The following is a 22,140-nucleotide window of genomic DNA, read 5'->3' on the forward strand; positions in this document are numbered from 1 at the left end:
AAAATACATTTAGATTAAAAATATTTTGAGTGTGTCCAAATACTTGTTCACAAAAGCAGGACTATCTCCAATTAAATGAGTTGTTTTTTATTTATTTTTTTGCATTTCAACATAGATGAAGAAAAATATGGAAGTCTGGGCATTTAGTCTGGGCCGTAAATGCCCTGATTTTTATATTCTTATCCATGTATGATGAGATGTCAAAAAATAATATGACATTTAAATTTAGCAAACTTAAAAAAAGAAACGTGGTTTATTTTTTTAATTTAATTAAAAAAAACAACATTTGTTTTTTCCATATAATTTTTTTGTGGGAAAAACTTTATAATTGAATTTGTAGAAAAAACTTTACAAAAACTACGTAGTTGTTATTTTATTATATAAAATGCAGTTCAACTAAGAAATATAAGTACACAACTTAAAAATATGTTGAAAGTCTGATAACCATTTTAAGAAGCATTTTTAAATATTTATGAAAACCAATATGCCTTTAAAAGTCAAATAAACAATTATAGGTGAGTTTAAAAGCACTTTATAATGTTTTTCACAGACATACACACACGTGTCAAATATAATACTTTAAAGCGATTAGGTCAGGAGTCGGGATAATCGGAATAGTCGGAATTAGCAAGTATGTGTAAGAAGATGCATGGAAATCGAAGAGGCGATGGATGTTTGCAAAGACTGAGTGGTGTGGCGTTCTGTACTCTCTGCCTACACCTGTGGAGAAGCGGCATGCTGGTTAGTTAGTTTGTTATGTTTTTTGGCTATGAATTTAATTTAGTATTCATACAGATATAAAGTTCATTGTATTTTTTTTAATAATATTATTTTTTGGGGACAACAAAAAGGTACAGCCCTGAGCCAGGTTTGAGTACCTTATCCGCATACTACCCCTTCACTTCCGCCCGCATCATCCCCTCCCCTCGGTCACCCTCCCCTAGAACACAGCAACCATCACGTTGCGGCGGCCAGTGATAAATCATAACGCTGTGTTAAATTGAATTAGGTGTGTTAAGATTTCTTTGGGGGTTGTGGAAACATTAATGGTTTAGGGTGTTAACAGGGAGAAAATTTCAAACGTCTGTTACGTAAATTCCCATAACACCACTTTTAGTAACAAAATGCACCATAAAATGTTTTTTCCTCTCTAATCGTAGGTACATATTTTTAAGGAGATAAACCGAGTCATTACAATTAATATATATTGAACTGTTCTATAATGAGTGTCCAGTCTTTTATATTGGTAAAACTTCTCATAAATTTAATATGAAAATTAAAAGCATTAGAGGTATCTCAATACACCAAGGACGGCAAAGATATTTCTACCCGTTCGGTAGATTGATGCTTATGGATATGAAGGGTATTTTTACCTTCTGCGCCGGCCTCATTTCAAAGTCAGAAAATAAGGAATTTTTTCATGATTTTATATTAATATTATATTCCAATCTCTTTGTAAATGTCTAAACCATATATATGGACATAATTATCAAATCCCGTCACCAGCGGTTCGCAGGTGTTAAAAACACCCGTCCTTAGTGCATTTTAAAAATAACATTTTTCTGAATTTGTCAATCACCTTATGTGTTAAAAACATAATTTTATACAATAATAGGAATAGAAATTTTACATGTATATAAAACTAGTAATTGTTTAGATAATCATAAAAATTGATATCTGAGTAGGTAAAACAATTGATTAAAATTTATTATACAATATTTTAGATTTTAATTGATTTGGCATTTAATTTGTAGAACAAAATTTCATTTTATGTTTTGATTTTTATATCAAACACAGATTTTTTGAGTCTACTAAGTTGTATTTTATTAAAAAAAAACACATAAAATGAATATTGTGACAATTGTTTCACCTATGTAGTTATGGCCTTTTCAAACATTCGTTTGTTATAAAAATACCATAACTAGGTGAAATAATTGTCACAATATTAATTTTATGGGTTTTTTTAATAAAATACAACTTAGTAGACTCAAAAAATCTGTGTTTGATTTAAAAATTAATTCATAAAATATTTTAGATACTCATAATAAATAACTTATTAAAATTTACTTTAAGACCGCTTATAAACATATTCTCATTGTGATCGTATTTCACAATCTACCAAGGAAAACATGTTACATATAGGTGACCACAACAATTTCATATTTTTATATAGCTAACCTGAACCGGTAGTTGTGAAGTAGAGTAAATGGTATTACGTGCTTAAAAAGAAAGATGAATGAACAGTGATTACCGTACCACAAAGTTCATAATGCTTTTAAACTAAAATGAAAATAGTTATCTAAAGAATGGGTGAAGTCAAATAAAAATATATTTTGTATTGTATAAAAATATCACCTGGTGCAAATTACTTAAGGGTAAAACCATAGTAACTTTGACCTTGAAGATTTGAGAAGCAGACGACTGAAATCATCGACTGTACTCCTATTAAGGTGCACTTAGTGAGGGCTAGTGAACTTTAACCTTAGGTATCTTAAGAATTTTATTTATATAATAAAACCCTTATCCGCACCCCAATGGTGCATAGGGCACTGTGTCATATTAACGCAGTGTTATCTTGATCGTTTACACTTGAAGGAAAGGTGATCAGCCCTCCGCTTCAGGTACCAGTCCATGGTAATATTGAATAAATATTACAGTGAAAAAAAATCACTTATATTTATTTTACCCCCCTTGGGAATCGAACTCGGGACCTCCAGAACGGTAGCCGAGCGTGCTGACCATTACACTACGGAGGCGGACAAGCGTGCTGACCATTATTCATATAGGAAGACGTAAAATTAAGAATATACTTTTAAAATTTGATAGTGTTACATATGTATGTAAAATAACATATTGAGTGTGTTCAAATACTTGTTCACAAATCTGGATTATCTCCAATTATAGGAGTTATTTATCTGTATTTGGAGATAATCTTGATTTGTGAATAAGTATTTTGACACACTCTAAATGTTGTTAATAAATTATCTGGTCAAATTGAAAGCTAAAATAAAAAAATGAAAAGGATATTTTCTGGCTGTTGTCATGTATGTGATTATAATCCAGGATTCGAACCTCATATACAAATATAAGAGTTTCTGCTCAATAAAAAAGATTATTTGTCTCATCAATATATGTCACTAGCGAAAATTCTAGTGATTTTTGTACAATTTTTCAAAATATGTATAAAATATCCAAGAATTTGAATAGTGTGGTTGTCAATCATGGGTAGAATTGGTGAATGTAACACGTGTGTAAAGTGATCACTGAAACCAGCCTATGACGGTCTTAAGCTCCAGATATCCATATTCTTCTTCACCTATGTTGAGATGTCAAAAAATAATTGCATTTAAATACGTGGGTGTTTTTATAGTGACAGAATTTTTTACCTGTGACAGGTAAAAGTATGTTTAAAAAATGCTGTAAAATGATTTCACACAAAATGTAACACGCACAACTAAACTTGATCATGGCAGGTAGCGTGTTTCTTGACAGATGCTAAAATATTGTATACGTTGTAACATTGTAAAATCAAACATGTTAAAGACATGTCAAGTCTCTTTTCTTTGTTTTTTCATTTAACCAGACTGAGCCACAGCAATACGTGGTCGGGGACAGCTAGTCATTACCAAAATATGACTGATTTTTACTATCGTGAGTCCATCCCTAGTTATAACAAATAATCAAATGATCAAAGTAACAATGTGGTAAAATAATTATGTTTTTCAATACCCTAGCCATCAGCACAATAATGGGTGGAATGACAGACAATCGGTCTTCTTTCCACTCCGCGCCTTTTAACAGGAATAAAATAATAAATTGATAAATAAGGCCGAGTCCAACCCTGGCAGGGGTTCCCTTTGTTCCATTATTTGCAAAATGGATCTGGGTGTTTAAGTGTTAAGGGGATATTTTCAAAACGAGGTAATTGAACTTAATCGAGTATCCCGAGTATAACAAGGTGAAATGGTCTTATTTTATCATACCGCTACCAAAGAGTCCAGTGGCGTACGCATGTTATTATATATATTTTACACATGTTATTTATATTTATATAAATTAAATAATGGTTTACAAAATACACCGTTCTTTTATATTATTACGAAAGCAGTAAGCCGCAAGCTTACTGCTATCGAGTCCAGTGACGTATACCATGAAAACACTTTTTTTTGTATTGTACAAAATATATTATATTGTTATATTTTACTAACGCACTACTACCAAAGGGAAAACATGTGTTTTTTTTTTAAATATATATTGTTGTATTATACAAAATACATTACATTGCTCGTTAGTATTAGCATACTGCTACCAGAGTCCAGTGGCGTACACCATAATAAAACCGAGATGACCGAAGACTAATAACCATTTTGTAAAAATCACAAAATGGAAAGTAGTTATTATTGAACCATGCTTTTATTGGACCGCGCAGGTATATGAGAATCAAAATATTAAATAAACTTAGTATTTCAGTTTGTAAATGTAAATGAAACAAACTCGAATGTGCTTAGTTCAATTATTGTTAAGCTTGAATTTTTACGAATTCTTAAAATCTCGTTATTTTAAATCAGTAACTCCCCTTACATTAGAATGTTTTTTTCAATAGTTTTGCATGATTTTATCAGACTAATCTACACCATTAAATATATTTATGCTGGGAAATTATGCAGTTCATAGTTTTTCAAAGAAAAATCAGCAATCAATTGTTTCATTTGTAATGCATTTCGAATATGTAAATTTGCTTATATTAATATCACTGAAATACTTAAATAATACGTCATAAAAACTGTTTGCCACCGCATAGGGTAGCTACTCAATTGTAGCCCACTAAAGGGCCCACTCTAGGATCTGAATAGGGCGGCACACGCGGCCTATCAATCAACTTACCACTGACAACATCCGCTACCCTTATTTTTACATACCTTCACACAATTCCGCACTTTCACGTCAGCTTCCGGAATCTGCGCATAAACATCACCGAATATATTTTATTTTACCCTACAATATTACAAGTCCAAAGTAAAATGATTATACTTGTTTATTGATTTGGCCTTTAATTTACAGAACTCCATTTTAATTTAAGTATGTATTCATTTTAAATCAAACACAGATTTTTTGAGTCAACTAAGTTGTATTTTATTAACAAAAACACATTAAAAATTAGTATTGTGACAATTGTTTCGTCTTGTTAGGGCATTATCAAACGAATGTCACTTGTGTAGACTCAAAAAATCTGTGTTTGATTTAAAATTAATACATAAATGATTATTTATAGACTTTATTTAAAAAACATATATTTATACATTTTGACATCTCATGTTAAATGAACATGACCCATAATCTGTCATAGGCTGGTAAAGTGATTACTTTACACTCGTGTAACATTTATCATTCTACCCATGATTGACAACGACAATCCTCAATATGTTAATCATAACAATATATAAACTAAACTTTCGAAAAACGTTATTCCATTACATCCGAATTCTCGCTATTGTGACGGTCATAACCGAGTTCGACTATACCTAGTTTTTTAAAACAAATTAACATTATTTATTCTTTATTCAGCAACTGGATTACTCGCCCTACGGAAGGTATATCAATAATATATACCTATATAATTCACAAATATTAAAAAGAATACTTCCAAATCTATTTTATAACTTCTCACATATGAAAGGAATCCAAGACCATTGGATATCCACAACCTTCAAAATTAATGGGATATGGATGTTCAATAATAGGCAGAATAGTAAAAGTTACTTAAGAGTATAAATAATCACTTAAACGGACAAATGCCAGGTCGTAATCCATGTGATGCTCAGACTTCTCTTTTCTTTCGTATAAACACGATAGATGTTTCATCTCAATTTGAGACACCTATGAAATTGAATTTTTAATGTCAAAAGTGTGCAAACGTATATGTATATTAATTAATGAAAATTATAAGTATTACTTACTTATAACCCTTATCCGCACCCAATGGTGCATAGGGCACCGCATCGAATTGACGTAGTGTTATCTTGATCATTACTTACATGAAGGCAAGGTGATCACTCTCGCGCTTCTTGTCCAGGGTAGTATTAAATAAATGTTACAGTGTAAAATCACTAATATTTATTTTCACCCTCCCTGGGAATCGATCCCGGGACCTCCAGCACGGTAACTAAACACGCTGACCATTACACCACGGAGGCGAACCATTATAATTATTAAAACTTATATTTTATATTTCGTACTTCGGCTTTATATGTATATATTTTTCCATGAAATTTTAAATGAGCCTTAAAGTATGCAATATCACACCTTTATTTATAGGAAAAAGTTATGTTTACATATCACCTACTATGCATACTTATATCTGTATAATTTGTTCAATTTGTTTGTTTTACCTAAATACAATATATTTTTTTTTTAATATTTGAGCAATGTTTTATACATTTAAGCGTAAGTATCTGAATTATTTCTATCCTTTTCCTACATCACACATTTATTACGAGAATGAAAGGGATTTTTGTTTAATCTCAAACTGGTTTGGTCATGTAAATTCGGAAGGAGGTGCTTGTATTCGCGGCGACGTAAAAGAGAAATATTTTGAGAAATATGTCTGCAAAACTGAAAAATATTTTCGGAGTAATGTATTTTTATTTCTAGTAATAGTACCTACCTACTACTGAACTATTTTTTTTCACTTTTTATCACTCTTAGATCCTATCCCTCTCTCTTTTGACTCCATACCAAAATTGCTTTCTTAGTCATTCATAAATTTACGAAGATAAAGTTATTAATATTTATTTTGTCCAATTTCTCATATATCACATTGAATTTATACAAGAACTAATTGCCCATTATTTTTTTTGAAAAAACCCGCAAAGCCTCTATATTAAGAGGCTTTTCTTCAGGTAGGATAGCAAGGATAGAGAAGATAAATGTGAAAAACACATCACAAACACCCAGACTAATTGAAAACTTTCTTTAATTTAATCAAACCCGCGACGCCAGTTTCGCAGTCTAGTGTCTACCCAACTACGCCACAGCACCCGTCAATTCAAACTTTATAGATAGTAAAAATCTAGATCATTCACACAAGTGTGTTGTAGGTATTTATTAGTCATTGTGTCATAGCATTAAGACCACGATGTACAAACCTTTTCTCTATTTTCCAAAAAATAAACAATTTAATATAAAAAATAAATATTTTTAAAACATTAATGGTATTCTTTTATCTGATTTTAGATTACGTAAAATAAATCAATAAAAAAAATACGTGTTACATTTGAAAAATAACACAATGCTAAAAAAACTTTGACAAAAAAATATTTGACACAGTAATATGTCGTATATTTAAACGATAGCGCAATTTCTCTATCAAAAAAGCTTTTATAATTATATATTCAAATTATAATCAAAATTTCAGTCACTCAGATTCCCTTTTATATCACTGCGAAGCTCTCAGAATCCATTTGGTGGATTTAACACTTCTAAAAGCGTAAGGGAAGGGGCTAAGCCCCGCCCCACGGAGCCGCCCGCTGAAGCCTCCCGGAAACTGCCTTAGCTACCTGTTAAGCTGCCGCCCGCTCAATCATTAAGTGGCGCTAAACCGGATGTGACCCGTGAATTCAAGATTAAGAAAATCTAGTAAACACAGTTCATATAAGTATATAAGAAAAATAATAATAATACGTATTTTAGCAGTTTAATTTTAAAATTCAGACTTAGCTTTACAAACAGTGTTTGAAAATGATCGAAAATGCATCGAAATACGTTTCATAATATATTTTAAGAAATAGTGGTAACTACCAAGTAAAACTGATATTTGAAAAGTTTAATTTCAGCCTTAATTGAGAAAACAATTTTTTACAAACTAGTTCATATTTGGGACATTTTTAAATTATTTTGTGTTGTTTTTGTGTTTTTTATTAAGCTTAAAGCTTAAGGATTCCCTTTTTCCTATAAACTTATGGAAAATTTTCTGTGAAGTTTTCTTTTGAACTGAGTGATAATGGAAGCAGATCCTAGTAATCTAGAAGACACAGGAGTCTTTTATCACACTTCTTCACTTTCGCCTGAAGAGGGGTCTGATAGTCGACTGAGCAATGAGCCTAGAGACTATGAAAACTATGAATCAGACTATGAAAATAGCATAGACATCATTAATGACCAAGACGATAGACTGACTCCAGACGCTGCAGTGATAAACAAAAACAAACCGCTAGAATTTCTATTTGACAAAAAATCAGCGTTTACAAGAGACGAAAAAGAAATAATTACCAACCAAAGTGTTATCTCAAGTTTTCAAAGTAAAAAGTTCTCCATTGATAATATTCTAGGAATTAATAAACCTGATTTATCTGCGGAAGAAGACAGACTTGAAGATAGTTTGTCACCACGACCAAATTTAGACTATAAATCGAGTGTTGAGGAAAGCCATAAAGCTGGTCGTGCTGAGTCAAAAACCTCTTTAATACAAGGTATAATTTAAAACAAATACATTTAATTCAATTACATTGAATAGCATACGTACATTTAGTTATTATTTTTTTAATAAATTAAATACTTGAAAATATCACTTTAATGAGTTTTAATTATATCCACGACTAGATTCGAAAACTAACAGATGTTAAAAACTCATTAAAGTGGTATTTTTAAGTGTTTAATTTATAAAAAATTAACAATATGTCATTCCACAAAGTTAATGCGGAATCAATAAATAATACATTTAGTAACATGAGTACATTTAAATAACATAAGTACATTAATTTAAAAGAAAAATAAGGATGAAAGTAGACTGAATGAAGTTAAAATGCGTTCTCTCAAACAAATGTGCGGCAAGACGTTGTATGATAGATGTTCGAATGATTATATAAGGAAAAATGCAAAGCTGAGATAAGTATTTCTGATAAAATTAAGAAAGTTGTATAAATATGATTAATTTGGGCATGTGAATCGAATAAGTGAAGGAAGAATAGTAAAACAAATTAATGAGGTGAATTTGATTGGTAATAGAAGAGGAAGATCGAAAATAACTTGTCATTATCAAGTATTTCAAATAGGTACTTGAAAGTGCTCATACAGGAATCGGAATCATCAGCGGGTATGTATGAGAAGATACATGAATGTGGAAGAAGCGAATATTGTTTGCAAATATAGATTGGTGTAGCATTCTATTTCATCTGCTTACTCTTTCAGGAAGCGGGGTGATAGTCAGTAAGTTAGTTAGTTTTAATTATAACATTAATTACCATAAAAAAATCACATTTTGATGTTATTAAATATTATAAGCATTTAATTAGAAAAATTAAAATGTGGAATAAAGATTAAGATTTAATCGAATGATGAGAGTCATAAAACATGTATTTTTTTTAATAAAAATCGTTTGATTGATGAAACAATAAAAAAAAAATATTTATCTTTTAAAACAGAATAATTGTTAAAATGTCATTTTACTATGTTTATAAAAACAAACTGCATTTTCCCGTAAAATAATTCATGTAATCCAAAATATTATATCTTATAATAAATAAGCGGGATTAATAAGTAACACTTTTTTTAGTTTATTTTTAGGTCGGTTTCTGAATGCTTTAATTAATTTTACCATCATTACGAATTTAATATGTATTAGTATTTTAAAAGTATGTTCAACTTTATTTATTTATTTTTTTTCCTATTTTAGTATTTTTTTTAATTATAAGAGGAATGATTAATGTAAAATCATGGTTAGGTATGAATTGAGTATAAATATGAGTCGCTTATTGGCCCGGTGGTTACTGTTTGGTTCTTCTGGCTTTCCACATGGCTTGCCACAACTCAATTCCTATTTTTAACCCTAGATTACGGGAGATTCGCGAAATTTACGGCTTACATCCAATCTGTAGGAAGTACCATGCAACACTTGTAAAGAATGAAGTGACATCTAACATGTCGCTCACTCCTTTCAACAACGTCATATATCAAAAATCGTAGATTTTCAATGGTGTATGTTTTCAGAATGCCAAGAGAATGTACTGTATCTAAATATTTTTCAAATGAAGAAAAAACCTTCAGGTTTTACCTAAAAAGATTTGTTGCACAGTAAAAAGTTCAATAAGTGGCTTGATATTTATTTTTAATACATTGTATTATATTTTGAAACTTTAAAAACGTTCTACTGAAAAATCAAGTTTTGTTGACGTATGATGTTCTTGAAAGGAGTGAGCGATATGTTCACTGATTTAAAATACTACAGGTTAAATTTTATAGGCAAAACGTTATCTAAATTTCGGGACAGAAGAACCTACTCTCAAATTGTTTGTACCTCTAAATTATTTAGGTCTAATGAAATTTACAAAACGTAAATTTTCATTTCAAACTATTGTTGCTGTACCCGTCTATTGCTGTGACTCAGTCTAGGTAAATAAAAAGAATGAGAGCACAAATTTCAAATACATTAGTTTAATTTTGTGGGGATACAATATTTAAGCAGCTGACAAGAAACACGCTGTCCTTAAAAGCAATATTTAGGATATATTTATTGCTGTTAAGTTTAACGGATGGCGCTGCCTTTGTGGTATAAAATATCTTTTTTATCCACATGTTACATATAAAACACCTTTTGTAGGTATATTAAAACACGTGCGTGGAATGCAACTTTTTTTATTAAAATTTTAAAAGAATCGGTTATTATTTAAGGAAGATATAAGATTAACACGCTGACATTTTTATTAAAATGGAACATTATAAAATTTTCAGAACATTCTCCATCATCCCTCATTCCTCCTTACGAATCCTCCTTCAGGACTCCTCCGCCTCCTTGTTCCACTAATAACAATCCATCGTCAATACTGGATATCCTTCACTACAACAGGGTCCACCCGTCTCCCCTTCCTTCTTCCGAGCTGGACTGGCGAAGCGTCCAAGGCCTTCCCAGATTTCCTTCAGGATCACTTATCGGCAGTCCAGCTGCCTCTTCACTGTTCTATGGGAACTGGTTCGGAGCTAGCGGAAAACCAGCCTCACAGCTTCTAGACTTACAAGGTAATCATATTTTTATACCTCAATCAAGATACAATTTTGTTTCAAATTTTTAATAAATTTTGCAACTTAGTTTTTTTTTAATGTTTTGCATGGGAAGGTTTGTCACGAAGCCTAGATACTTCTGTATCAGATCTAGGAATGCGGTGGGACAGCTTTGAATATCTTAAACGCCGTATAAAAAAGTTAGCTTGTGAAAGAGATCCGTAATTGAGTATCGATGAATAATGGTTGAGTGGAAAATGCGATGACTGAGCATTTTCTGCAAATGTATTTGCACTGATCTGTATCTGTCTGCTGTGCTGGTCGGGTTAGTGAAGGCGTCTGTGAACTGGTCAACGTCGGTTCGGAATCGGTTCTGGCTGACTAAATGAACTTCTTCACTTCTTTTCAAACCCTCATCCGCAACAGATGGTGCCTAGGGCACTGCATCATATAAACGCAGTGTTATCTTGATTGTTTTTTACACATGAAGGAAAGGTCATCAGCCCTCCGCTTGCTGAACTTACTAACTACTAATTTAAAGTGGGATTACACAAAGTAAACAAAGTAAAAAAATAATATATTAAATGTCAGTATAAAACTTTAGTGTAATATATAGTTTTTGTTTGTTTATATAAAGTGCATATCAACCAAGATATATTATTAAAAAACTAAAATCTAATAATGTCTTTAATCACAGAAATAAAATAAGAATTGAATCGAGTCAAATAAAATTATTGATTTTATTTTATATTATTTATACAATAATTCTCGCCTTCTGCAAGCTGCGGTGGTGCTTAACACTTCGAATGGGAGCTTTAACGACCCATATGGAGCTTTTACCAGCATCCGTGAACTTTTTCTCGCGTGGAGTTGCTAATAGACGGATCGCGTGACGCGATCTCATGTTGTAAGGGAGGTGCAATGCAATTACTGAAACCACTTCGCAGCCACCCTTCAGGGAGAGTATAAAGGAATACCGGGTCGATTTATAATTCTTTCATATCATTTTTCATGGTGCTTATACCATTTCAAATATCAATCTTGTGGATTTACAAAAAAAAAACATATTTGATTCTTATGATTTTAATTGTACATTCATGTTAACGCCTCGGAGTTAGCCAATTATTACTCCTAACACCAACTTTTTTGCTGAGGTTATAAAAATTGATTTCGAGTCTATTTTATCCAGCGAAAACAAAAATGGCGTTAGTTTTCCCATTTTTCATATAAAAAAATTAATTTAACATTTTTAATTTTTCCCATTTTTTATATAAAAAAATTAATTTAACATTTTTAATTTTTATTTTTTTAATATTTTGCTTAGCATGTTAGGTGTTAAATGGTGATGATAAAAAAAACTACCCTCAAGCAGCATGATATAACTTCAATTATACATCACAAAAAATCATAAATGAAATGTAATTACAATATTTTAAGTGAGTCCGAATCCAAAAATTTATCTATAAAATAACTTATTAAAATTCAAAACTAATTTTTAAAACAATTCGGGAGGAATTTTACGTTCATTACATAAAGGCTCAACTAAATAAAATAAAACTTACTGAACTCAACCAAAGATGGTGCCGAGACCTAGCATGTCAAGGAATGTGTCAATTAAAGGACAAATACGACATTAGAATTTCGAGTACTGTGGTTGTCAATCGTCGGTGAAATGGTGCATTCTACACGTGTTTATAAACGTGATCTCTTAAACAAGCCTATCACAGGCCGTAAACCGTGTATATACCAAGATTTTATTTTATTTTATTATAATTAAAACCGTTATAACAATAAATTGATATGGTGTATTCCGCTCACAGTAAATATTACAGAATCTCTTCAATTATAAATTAAAACCATGTTTTAATTGATATCACAATATAGATAACCAGAAATACTGAAGTCTGAGTATTTACAGAGTCTGTATATATCCAGATTTTTGTATTTCCATCTCATTCGTCCTTAAACCTTTGAAATTTTCAATCCAGTATAAAAAACAATAATTTCAAAACAAATATAAAAGTATTTTCTTTACATTCTCGTATGCAAAAAAAGACTTTTCATACACTCATTCAAATTATTAAGAGAAATAGGAATAACAGAGAAGAAAACAACATTCATTTTGCTTTTTCTATTTTGTTTTATTTAACCAGTTACACTATGAAAAAGTTATTTTATTATTGTTTTGGCATTAACTTTGTGGTAAGACATGTTACAATGATTAAAGAAAACACTCGTTTTTTACCACTTGAGTTTTATTATAGACTACATGTTTCAGAAGTTAAACTTCCATCATTCAGGTCTCTATAATAACTAAAATATAAAATATAAAATTGTTCTATAAATAAGGACTAACCTTGACTAACCCCTTCCACTAACCCCTTCCCCTTACTTTCCCCTCTCCTTATTTATAGAACAATTTTATATTTTTTATTTTAGTTATTATACAGACCTGAATGATGGAAGTTTAACTTCTGAAACATGTAGTCTATAATAAAACTCAAGTGGTAAAAAACAAGTGTTTTCTTTAATCAATGAAAAAGTTATATTCTTATTGTTAATAAAATGTAATTCTAACAAGAATTAAACAGGAGTTAAAATATAGCATCTCCAAATTCTTCTTAAAATCTTATGTGTACATGTAACATCTATTGTGATTTCAAGCAGTAAAACCTCATGTCAAAAGTCTCTTCCGAGAAACTTGAGGTGTGAAATTAACGTAGAATCCTAGTATTTCTTTGACATGTCCATCTTGTTCAAACAAACCCATCTTATTGGACAAATACCGGAGTTTACCTACTAGTTAAATGCCAATGTGACCGAGTATTACCTCTTTAAGACTATACTGCACTTAATTGCCTGATAAATACACTGTCAACTGGCGGTTAGTGGGAGTGTGGTGTTTGTATTGTTTTATTCCACATAATTGTCAACATGGTTGTCAAGTATAGGAAGATCGTGAAATACTGAAACTCAGTGTCATGCATGCCAATAATCCTGACTCCGTGGGTAGTCAACACGTCCTTTAAAATTTTGTTTCTTTTTTCAACTCATCTAACTGTTTTAAAATCATTTGCCAAATACTGAGATTTCAAACAAAAAAAAAGACGTTGTGTTTTTTATTTTTATATATTTTATATATTATTTTATTTTATTTGCGCATGTGAGGAGAATGGAACCATCAAGACTCCCCACATCGCACTGTACGGCCAACCTCATGGTAGAGGACTACCACAAAACAGGCCACAAGGCCTACAACAAGATGAAAAAGGAGAAGAAGATATTTTAATATTTTTGTTTGGAATATACGTATGTACGTTGGCGGCCTTATTGCTAAGAAGCAATATTTTCCAACCAGCCAAAAAAATCTAGTGATATGCTTATATGATTCATATAATGAATTCTCAAGAGCCATTTATGATTTGATTTAGTAAGCTTTTATTTAGCAGAGATCCTTTTATTTGTAGGCAGGATCCGAACACGGATTACTTTAGGTACATATCGAGAAACACCTGAAGTATGATGTTCAATTTTTTATGCAGCTTATACTTCGACTAGATATTTTATTCACAGCATTTTGAGTTTTTTCCAAATACTTTTTCACAAATCTGGGTTTCTCTACTTGGGGCGTATTTTACATTTTTAACATCTCAACATAGATAAAGAAGTCTACGAATTTACAAGGCTTACGACCTTTCATAGACTATCATAAACTGTTATGAGTAGAATGGTGAGCGTTATACTTACAGTATCTACTCAATGAATTAGGGCCACCCATTATTTTTTTGAATACTCTGAAATCTTTTGGATTATTATATTTATTTTACATAAATACTTTAAGTTTTCTATTGACATCGAATATCATGTATATTACCTTCAATAATATGTAAAATATACCTGGATTATTTAAGCCTTTATAAAATTTCAAACCCTTTTTCTGAGAAAGGTCCCTAATTAGCACAGGTAGACAGATAGTTGAAAGTTCAAAAAATAGTCCTATCTTATTTATTAGTGAAGTTTCTTGAGTTCTGGTTGTTGTTTTGTTCAGAGAAGTTATATGGTTATCGTGTCTTGTGAAAAAAACTTAATTTTTAATTTTAGTTCATAAAGTATAATTTTTTTTTGTAAACACAAGTGTTTTTTTTGAAAAGGACAAAATGGGAAAAAGTAAAGATATTTCCGAGGAAAAAAAGTCTAGTGTTATAGTGCTACTGAAATTAAGAATACTATCTATTAGAGAAATTTCAAAAAAAGAAAACGTTTCTCGTCAAACAGTGGACTAAATTTCAAAATCAATAAAAAATCAGTCACCCGCCACCAGCAATCGGCGAAAGAACTGTCGTAGGATTAGAAAAACAACACCGAGGACTGATCGAAAAATCGTTCAAAGTGCCTTAGAAAACCGTAGTGCATCAGCAAAAACATTAAAAATAAAATTGGAAGAAGAGGGTATAAATATATCGGTATCAACACTGAGGCGACGTCTTTACGAAGTAAATCTGAAATGCAGGCGCCCTGTAAAAGTACCAAAATTGACACCACGAATGAAAGCGGATCGATTAAAATGGGCCAGGCTACATCGAAATAACTCGGTAGATGATTGGAAAAAGGTATTTATTTAAATTGAATTTTCAACATATCATTTTAGTAAATAAACTTATATATTTGAATTAAACTTAAATTTTCATTATTTTTCAGGTCATCTTTAGTGATGAGTACCGGTTAGAAGCCGTGACAGAGAGCCGTCGATTCGTCAGGAGAACACCAATGGAACGTTACGATGAGGCTTGTGTGGTAAAAGTTATCAAACACCCCACTGCAACAATGATATGGTCATGTATTATTAACAATTTACCTGGGCCGTTGTTTTTCGTGGAAGGAATAATGAACCAAAATTCCTATAAGCAGGTCCTCGAACGAATTTTATTGCCCTTCTACCATACACTCGACCCAACAGAAGGTCCATACACCTTCATGCAGGATGGGGCACCTTGCCACCGGGCTAAATCAATAATGAAATTTTTGTCTAACAAAAATCTGCCTTTGCTCCCCTGGCCTGGAAATTCTCCGGACCTTAATCCTATAGAAAACGTATGGAGCATGTTAAAAAATAAGGTATACTCATTTCCAAATCCGACAGTAGACTGTCAAAAAAAAAATATTAAAAAAATTTAGTCAGAAGACGAAGAAATAAAAAACATGATAAAACAGTGCATTTTAAGTATGCCAAAAAGAATTGAGGCAGTTATTTCTGCCAAAGGTGGAAATACTAAATACTAACTATATTTATATGAAAATATATGCATAATTTAAGCGTAATAAAGTGTTCATGTGTAAATAAAATTCAATGTTGTTTTATTCAAGGTTTTCTCTGAGTTATTCCTGTTTGAATTGAGAAATTGCGCGAAATTCTGCGTGGCCCTAATTCATTGAGTAGATACTGTATATCTGGGTAGATTATATTTATTTATTAGAGTTATATGAATTTAAAAAAATAAAATATTAAGGTACGAGATTTAAAAATTAAATGTCAGCTAACCGGCGAAATACTTACTATAGGTATTAATTCTTTAAATATTTTTTTTTCTTCATATTAATAAAATAAATATTGAATATGCCTCTGAACTCATGAACACTGTCTTTTGTATTTTTTCTCTGAAAGCAGTTACGAACACGCTAAATGCTCATAAAGGGAGTTAGTTAGAACAGTTGATCCTTCTGATTAGCGCCTGTATCCTGAATGCGATACGATAATACCCAAAGCCACGAACTGCATCACGACAACTATGTAAGATGTCTGAAGATCTCATGTCTTGCTATTGGATTTTTGTCAACATCGTCCACTTCTAGTACCAGGTGTTGACTCCCAATGTTGACACGTTAAAACTTAAAAGTCTAGGAATTCGGTAGTCAATGTTTTGTAGGTTAACTCGTATTCAAATCTCTCGTCAAGTGACAAAATAAATTATGGTGGCTTATAAAGAATCACATCGTCTAAAGTAAGCCTTTCGCAAAACTGCAGTGATTACAAGTTTTGTGATACCATTCATAATGACCATGCAAAATTGTTTTCGTCGTCATTTTAATGAATTCATTTAATTCCTTTCCTTACCATTCATCGTTCACTAGTTATCATTCATCTGGGCAGCCTCTGTAATGTAGTTGTTAGTGCAGTTTGCTACCGTGCAAGTCCCGGGTTGGATTCCCACGAGGGTTAAAATTAATCAAAGTGATTATCACACTCATATTTATTTAATATTACCCTGGACTGGTAGGTACTAGAAGCGCATGACTTATATCACATTTCCGTCATGCGATTAACGCTCAAGATGCGTATATACGATGGAGTGCCCTATGCACCATTTAGTACGGATAATGGATAGAAGAAGAAGAATACACAATCATTTCAACAAATTTGTATAAATAACCAAAATATATGTACAATACCAGTAAATACTTAATTTAAATCCTTGCATACTCTAAACTAAAATTAAAAATAATATTGATTCGATAAAATTATAAATGATAATTGATTAAGCCGGTATATAAAAGTATAAAAACCCTAATAATTCCCATTACTGTTGATAAATTTCACACATAGATGTCATTCTATTAATTGTTGATTTAACCACTGATAAATTTTGAACAAATATTTTTCTTTTCAAGTGACACAATTTATGATGTGTTAGATTTTGAATTGAATAGTGTATGACTATACATTATACATATACTCCCCAAGTTGGGAAACAATTTCACATTTGGTGTGCGTAAATATAATTAGTGATATAAAATTCAGGGACTTTTTAAAAATGTGCATTTCAGTATCCTCAAGTAAGTATTACAAATTTTATTTTTCTGTTAATAACTTTTTCACCATAAAATTAATTATCCTTTATTTTGAGAATGTTTTTCTGAATAATTTTTGAAACTCGTTTTTTTTGTGTATAGGATTTTTTATTATTATTATTATTTTTAGTAATCCTTGTAAAGGCTTTTTAGGTTTTCTATAACAACAGAAATAAACCATGGGAGGGGTCATTTTTGGTCAAAAATCGTTAAAGTTTTCATAATTTTACAGGAATTTCAAATGATGTGTAATTTTAGTTTTTTTTTTAATCTAATGAGCACTTGGCAATCGAATAATAATTCTAACAAACGGATAAATCGAGTGAATGGATTATTTTCATGAGAGATATTTTGTTCTTCTTCTTCTTCTGTGTGTTTCATGTCAGGCCCCCCTAACGTCGACTATTACTTGAGAGTAATTATCCTTGTCTTGGATAGCTCTAAACAGTACCTCGACGGTCCTGATCCCTGTCCAATCTCGTATGTTCCGGAGCCAGGAGATATGTCATCTGCCCACACCTCATCGACCCTCTATATATTTCGTTGCATTTATTTATTTTGATTTACTTATTTTTGATAATAAAAAAAACACATGTCCAAACCATAAGATATCTCAGGTAAATAAAATCGCTTTCGCGGGTTAGGTTAGCAGTCATCTAGAACATTGTTTCGCAAAGTGTGTGCCGCGGCACACTGGTCTGCCGTGGTGATTAGTTGGTGTGCCGCCGAAAAATGTTTCGGGTTGTTGTCCCGTGGTTAGTGTCGCGGACTCTTAAGTCAGAGTTTCTCGGTTCGAATCCACTCTACCACAATTTGATACCTATTTCTAATAACGAGCCGCCTAGGCTCTAAGATATAGTATGAAATTGAAATATTTGTGGAAATAATAAAAACAACAAATATTTCTCTTTATTTAAAAAAAGTATATTTTTGTGAAAATAACACAATTGCTCCAAATTTTGACTACCTGTCTCAGTTAAGTAGGCTCACATTTCGCATTAAACATATGAAATGTTAAATATGTTACCATGATAAAGTAAATATGCAGCTCTGAATATTTTTCATTTGGTAGGTGTACCTTGAATAAAGAAGTTTGCGGAACACTGATCTAGAACATACGTTCTCGGCACCCTGATTCTACTTGATATTGTAAAATAAAATATAATCCAAAAACTTTATTTTAGTGATATAAAATATAAAAGATATATTAGTGATATAAAATTCATGGACTTTTTTAAAATGTGTATTTCAGTATCCTTAAGTACAAATTATACTTTTCTTTTAAAACATTTTCACTAGAAAATTAGGTAAGCTCATTACCCTGTACAAATCACATGTCACACATGTTTGCCTGTGTAATTGGCAATACTTTTTGGTGAATAATATTATTTGCTCAGTAAATTTACAGTAATTACAACATAATATAACGAGCCAAGAATGCTCGGTGACATTTTTGTGTCATTATTTAACTATCTCGTTAGCTGTCCAAACTTTTGTTTGAATAACAAATTTCGGGAACAACTACAAATATGCGTCCATCCTTCTAACAACAGCTAACTAGCTATTCAATAATATTTCATAACTAATGTCGCTTTTTTAAATAACACGGCTATCCAATTTACACTATGAGTTAAAATATTTGTATTGTTAACCAAGCCGGGTCTAACAGGGGTATCGAAATCCCCCCATATATGAATTTTAATTCAATGGCTTTAGTATTATTTTGATTAAAAATCACTTATATTTATTTATCAAATAAACATTAGTGATTATTTTACGCTAATATTTATTAAATATTACCCTGGACTGGTACCTGAAGCGGAGGGCTGATCACCTTTCCTTCATGTGTTTAACGACCAAGATAACACTGCGTTTATATGATGTGGGGCCCTATTTACCATCGGGTGCGGATGAGGATTTGAAGAAGATTTGTAAAAATAATATTCAGGAAATTTTTCCCTTAAATATTTACTTTCATTTAAAGGAAAATTTTCCTTTTTACTTTTGGACTTATCAATAACTTTTCTATTCCAATTATCGGAAATATTAAGTTTTTTTAATCAATTTGTGTATTTGGCAAACTCTTCCATCCCTTATATTTTTCAAGATGTCTTTCAATAAATTTAAAATTGAATATTTTAAATAAGCAAGAAAATAGTAAAGATTACAGATAATATTTTTTTTAAGAATAAGAATTAACAAACAAAAAAATCACATAAGTATATGTAACATAACATTTATTTTAGTTCTACCGTCAGTACTGGAGTACCCAATATATTTTGCAGCCTAAATTAATACATTATGAAAGACAAACGATTCTTTTCATTTAGTAAATAGTGTATTTTTTTCTAGTTCCCAAACAAGCATGCAGGCGATCCAGAAAACCCGGCCTGGATAGAAAACCCCGCCAAGCGTACAGCGCCAAGCAACTAGAGCGACTGGAGACAGAGTTCAAGGCGGACAAATATCTAAGTGTTTCAAAGAGAATGGAACTCTCTAAAGCCCTCAACCTCACGGAGGTCCAAATCAAAACGTGGTTTCAGAACCGCAGGACCAAGTGGAAAAAACAACTGACATCCAGACTCAAGATGGCGCAGAGACAAGGCCTGTTTCCCGCGCATTATTTTAACCCTGGAACCCAACCATATTCGGCGCTGTTTGCTCCGTACTATGTGGGACCGCTGGGGTGCATGTTCGGCAACTCGCCGCTAGATGGCAGTAGTATCACGGCGGGAACGACGTCTACGGACGAGAAAATGGTCACTTCAAGGAGTCCCGAAGCTACATAAAATTACATTAATTCTTAGAAATATCTCTATTTATTATCAATCAGTTAATATTATGTAAATAAATCGCAATGCTTTTAGTAAAAAAAAAAAACATTTCTCAAATAATTCATTCCTGTAACGAAGATTGATGTAACGACATTGATGTAACGAAGCCTGGTAAAAAAATATGGCCATTTTTTTTTTTGGTAAACGTTAGGTGTGAAATATAAGAAAAATCGAGTGTGTAGGTAAGATTTGTACGTTATCTGAATTGATTTTTGAACATTTGATATACATTTCATTTTGAAGAAAGCAAACCCAATTAAAAAAGGATTAAGTATTTCTTATTTTTCTTTAAAGAATTTTGAAGAAAAACAAGAAATAATCCTTTTGTGATTGGGTTACCATGTATATGTTTTAGTTATTTATCCCACTCGTATCGATTATAGGTAAAAGCAACAATCATCAATGAGTTTACCAAAAAGGCAAGTATGTATGTTCCTTTAAATAAAACTAAGAATATATTTTTAAAATTTTTATTTATTTTGTATCTCAGAAATATTTATATGTGGTATATATACACATAAACGTTCATATAATATAACATTTAAGAAATAGATGCTAATAAAATAAATACATGAATTTATAAATATTAAAAGCCTAAATTAAATCTAAAACAATTTTATTATAATTTTTTATAAAATCTAGTAAGATGATATTTAAGTACTGACCTCTAGGCAACATTTTAATATAAACATTTAAAGTATAAGCATTATAAAGCATTGATCGATTTATCTAAAGTACATATTTATTCCATTTAAAAATATCTTATTTTTACAATATAATAAAGGAATCAATAAAATTGGATATAACAATAATGTATCCAAAATTATTTACAAATATAGAAAATTTATTCAAAATAAACTCACATCATTGAGTCACTTCGTGTTTTGTTAAATTAACATATACATGTATATATATATATATATATATATATATATATATATATATATATATATATATATATATATATATATATATATATACATATATACATAAATATATATATATATATATATATATACATATATATATGTATATATATATATATATATATATATATATATATATATATATATATATATATATATATATATATATATATATATATATATATATATATGTGTATATAGATCTATTATATTATATTAAAGCAAAATATTTACAATCAATTTAAGATTGTTTCACCACATCTAAGTAATTTGTTTTTGATTTCCGACGACAGCCATTTTAATATACTGAAGAAATATTCACATTCTAGCAACTTTTTTGTCAAAAAAATTCCAGCAAAAATATTTACAATTTATAAATATTAAGGATTTTTATATATGTATGTTTAGAAAATCATAAATTGAAGAAGGTCTTGCAGAGTTGGGATAAATGGGAATGTACTGATGTAAGTTTTGGGCACCTAAATGTATTTATTTAGAACTTTGATAAAACTATGTAATACATTAAAGGCTATCACAAAAAA

At 30.8% G+C, this 22,140-nt stretch overlaps 1 protein-coding gene across 1 annotated transcript; it reads left to right on the top strand.

Annotated features, from left to right (window-relative positions):
• Positions 1 to 7,862: 7,862 nt before the first annotated feature.
• LOC148305851 (uncharacterized) lies at positions 7,863 to 20,676 on the top strand. Its single transcript, XM_088266001.1, has 3 exons — positions 7,863 to 8,468; positions 10,726 to 11,010; positions 20,191 to 20,676. Exons 1-3 carry the CDS (start codon positions 8,000 to 8,002, stop codon positions 20,625 to 20,627), a joined length of 1,191 nt encoding a protein of 396 aa, XP_088122127.1. The 5' UTR covers positions 7,863 to 7,999; the 3' UTR covers positions 20,628 to 20,676.
• Positions 20,677 to 22,140: the final 1,464 nt, after the last annotated feature.

The sequence above is a fragment of the Brachycentrus maculatus genome, unplaced genomic scaffold (assembly GCF_059751285.1).
Source record: "Brachycentrus maculatus isolate JH-2025_06_01 unplaced genomic scaffold, ASM5975128v1 h1tg000260l, whole genome shotgun sequence".
Classification (NCBI taxonomy): Eukaryota; Metazoa; Arthropoda; class Insecta; order Trichoptera; family Brachycentridae; genus Brachycentrus; species Brachycentrus maculatus.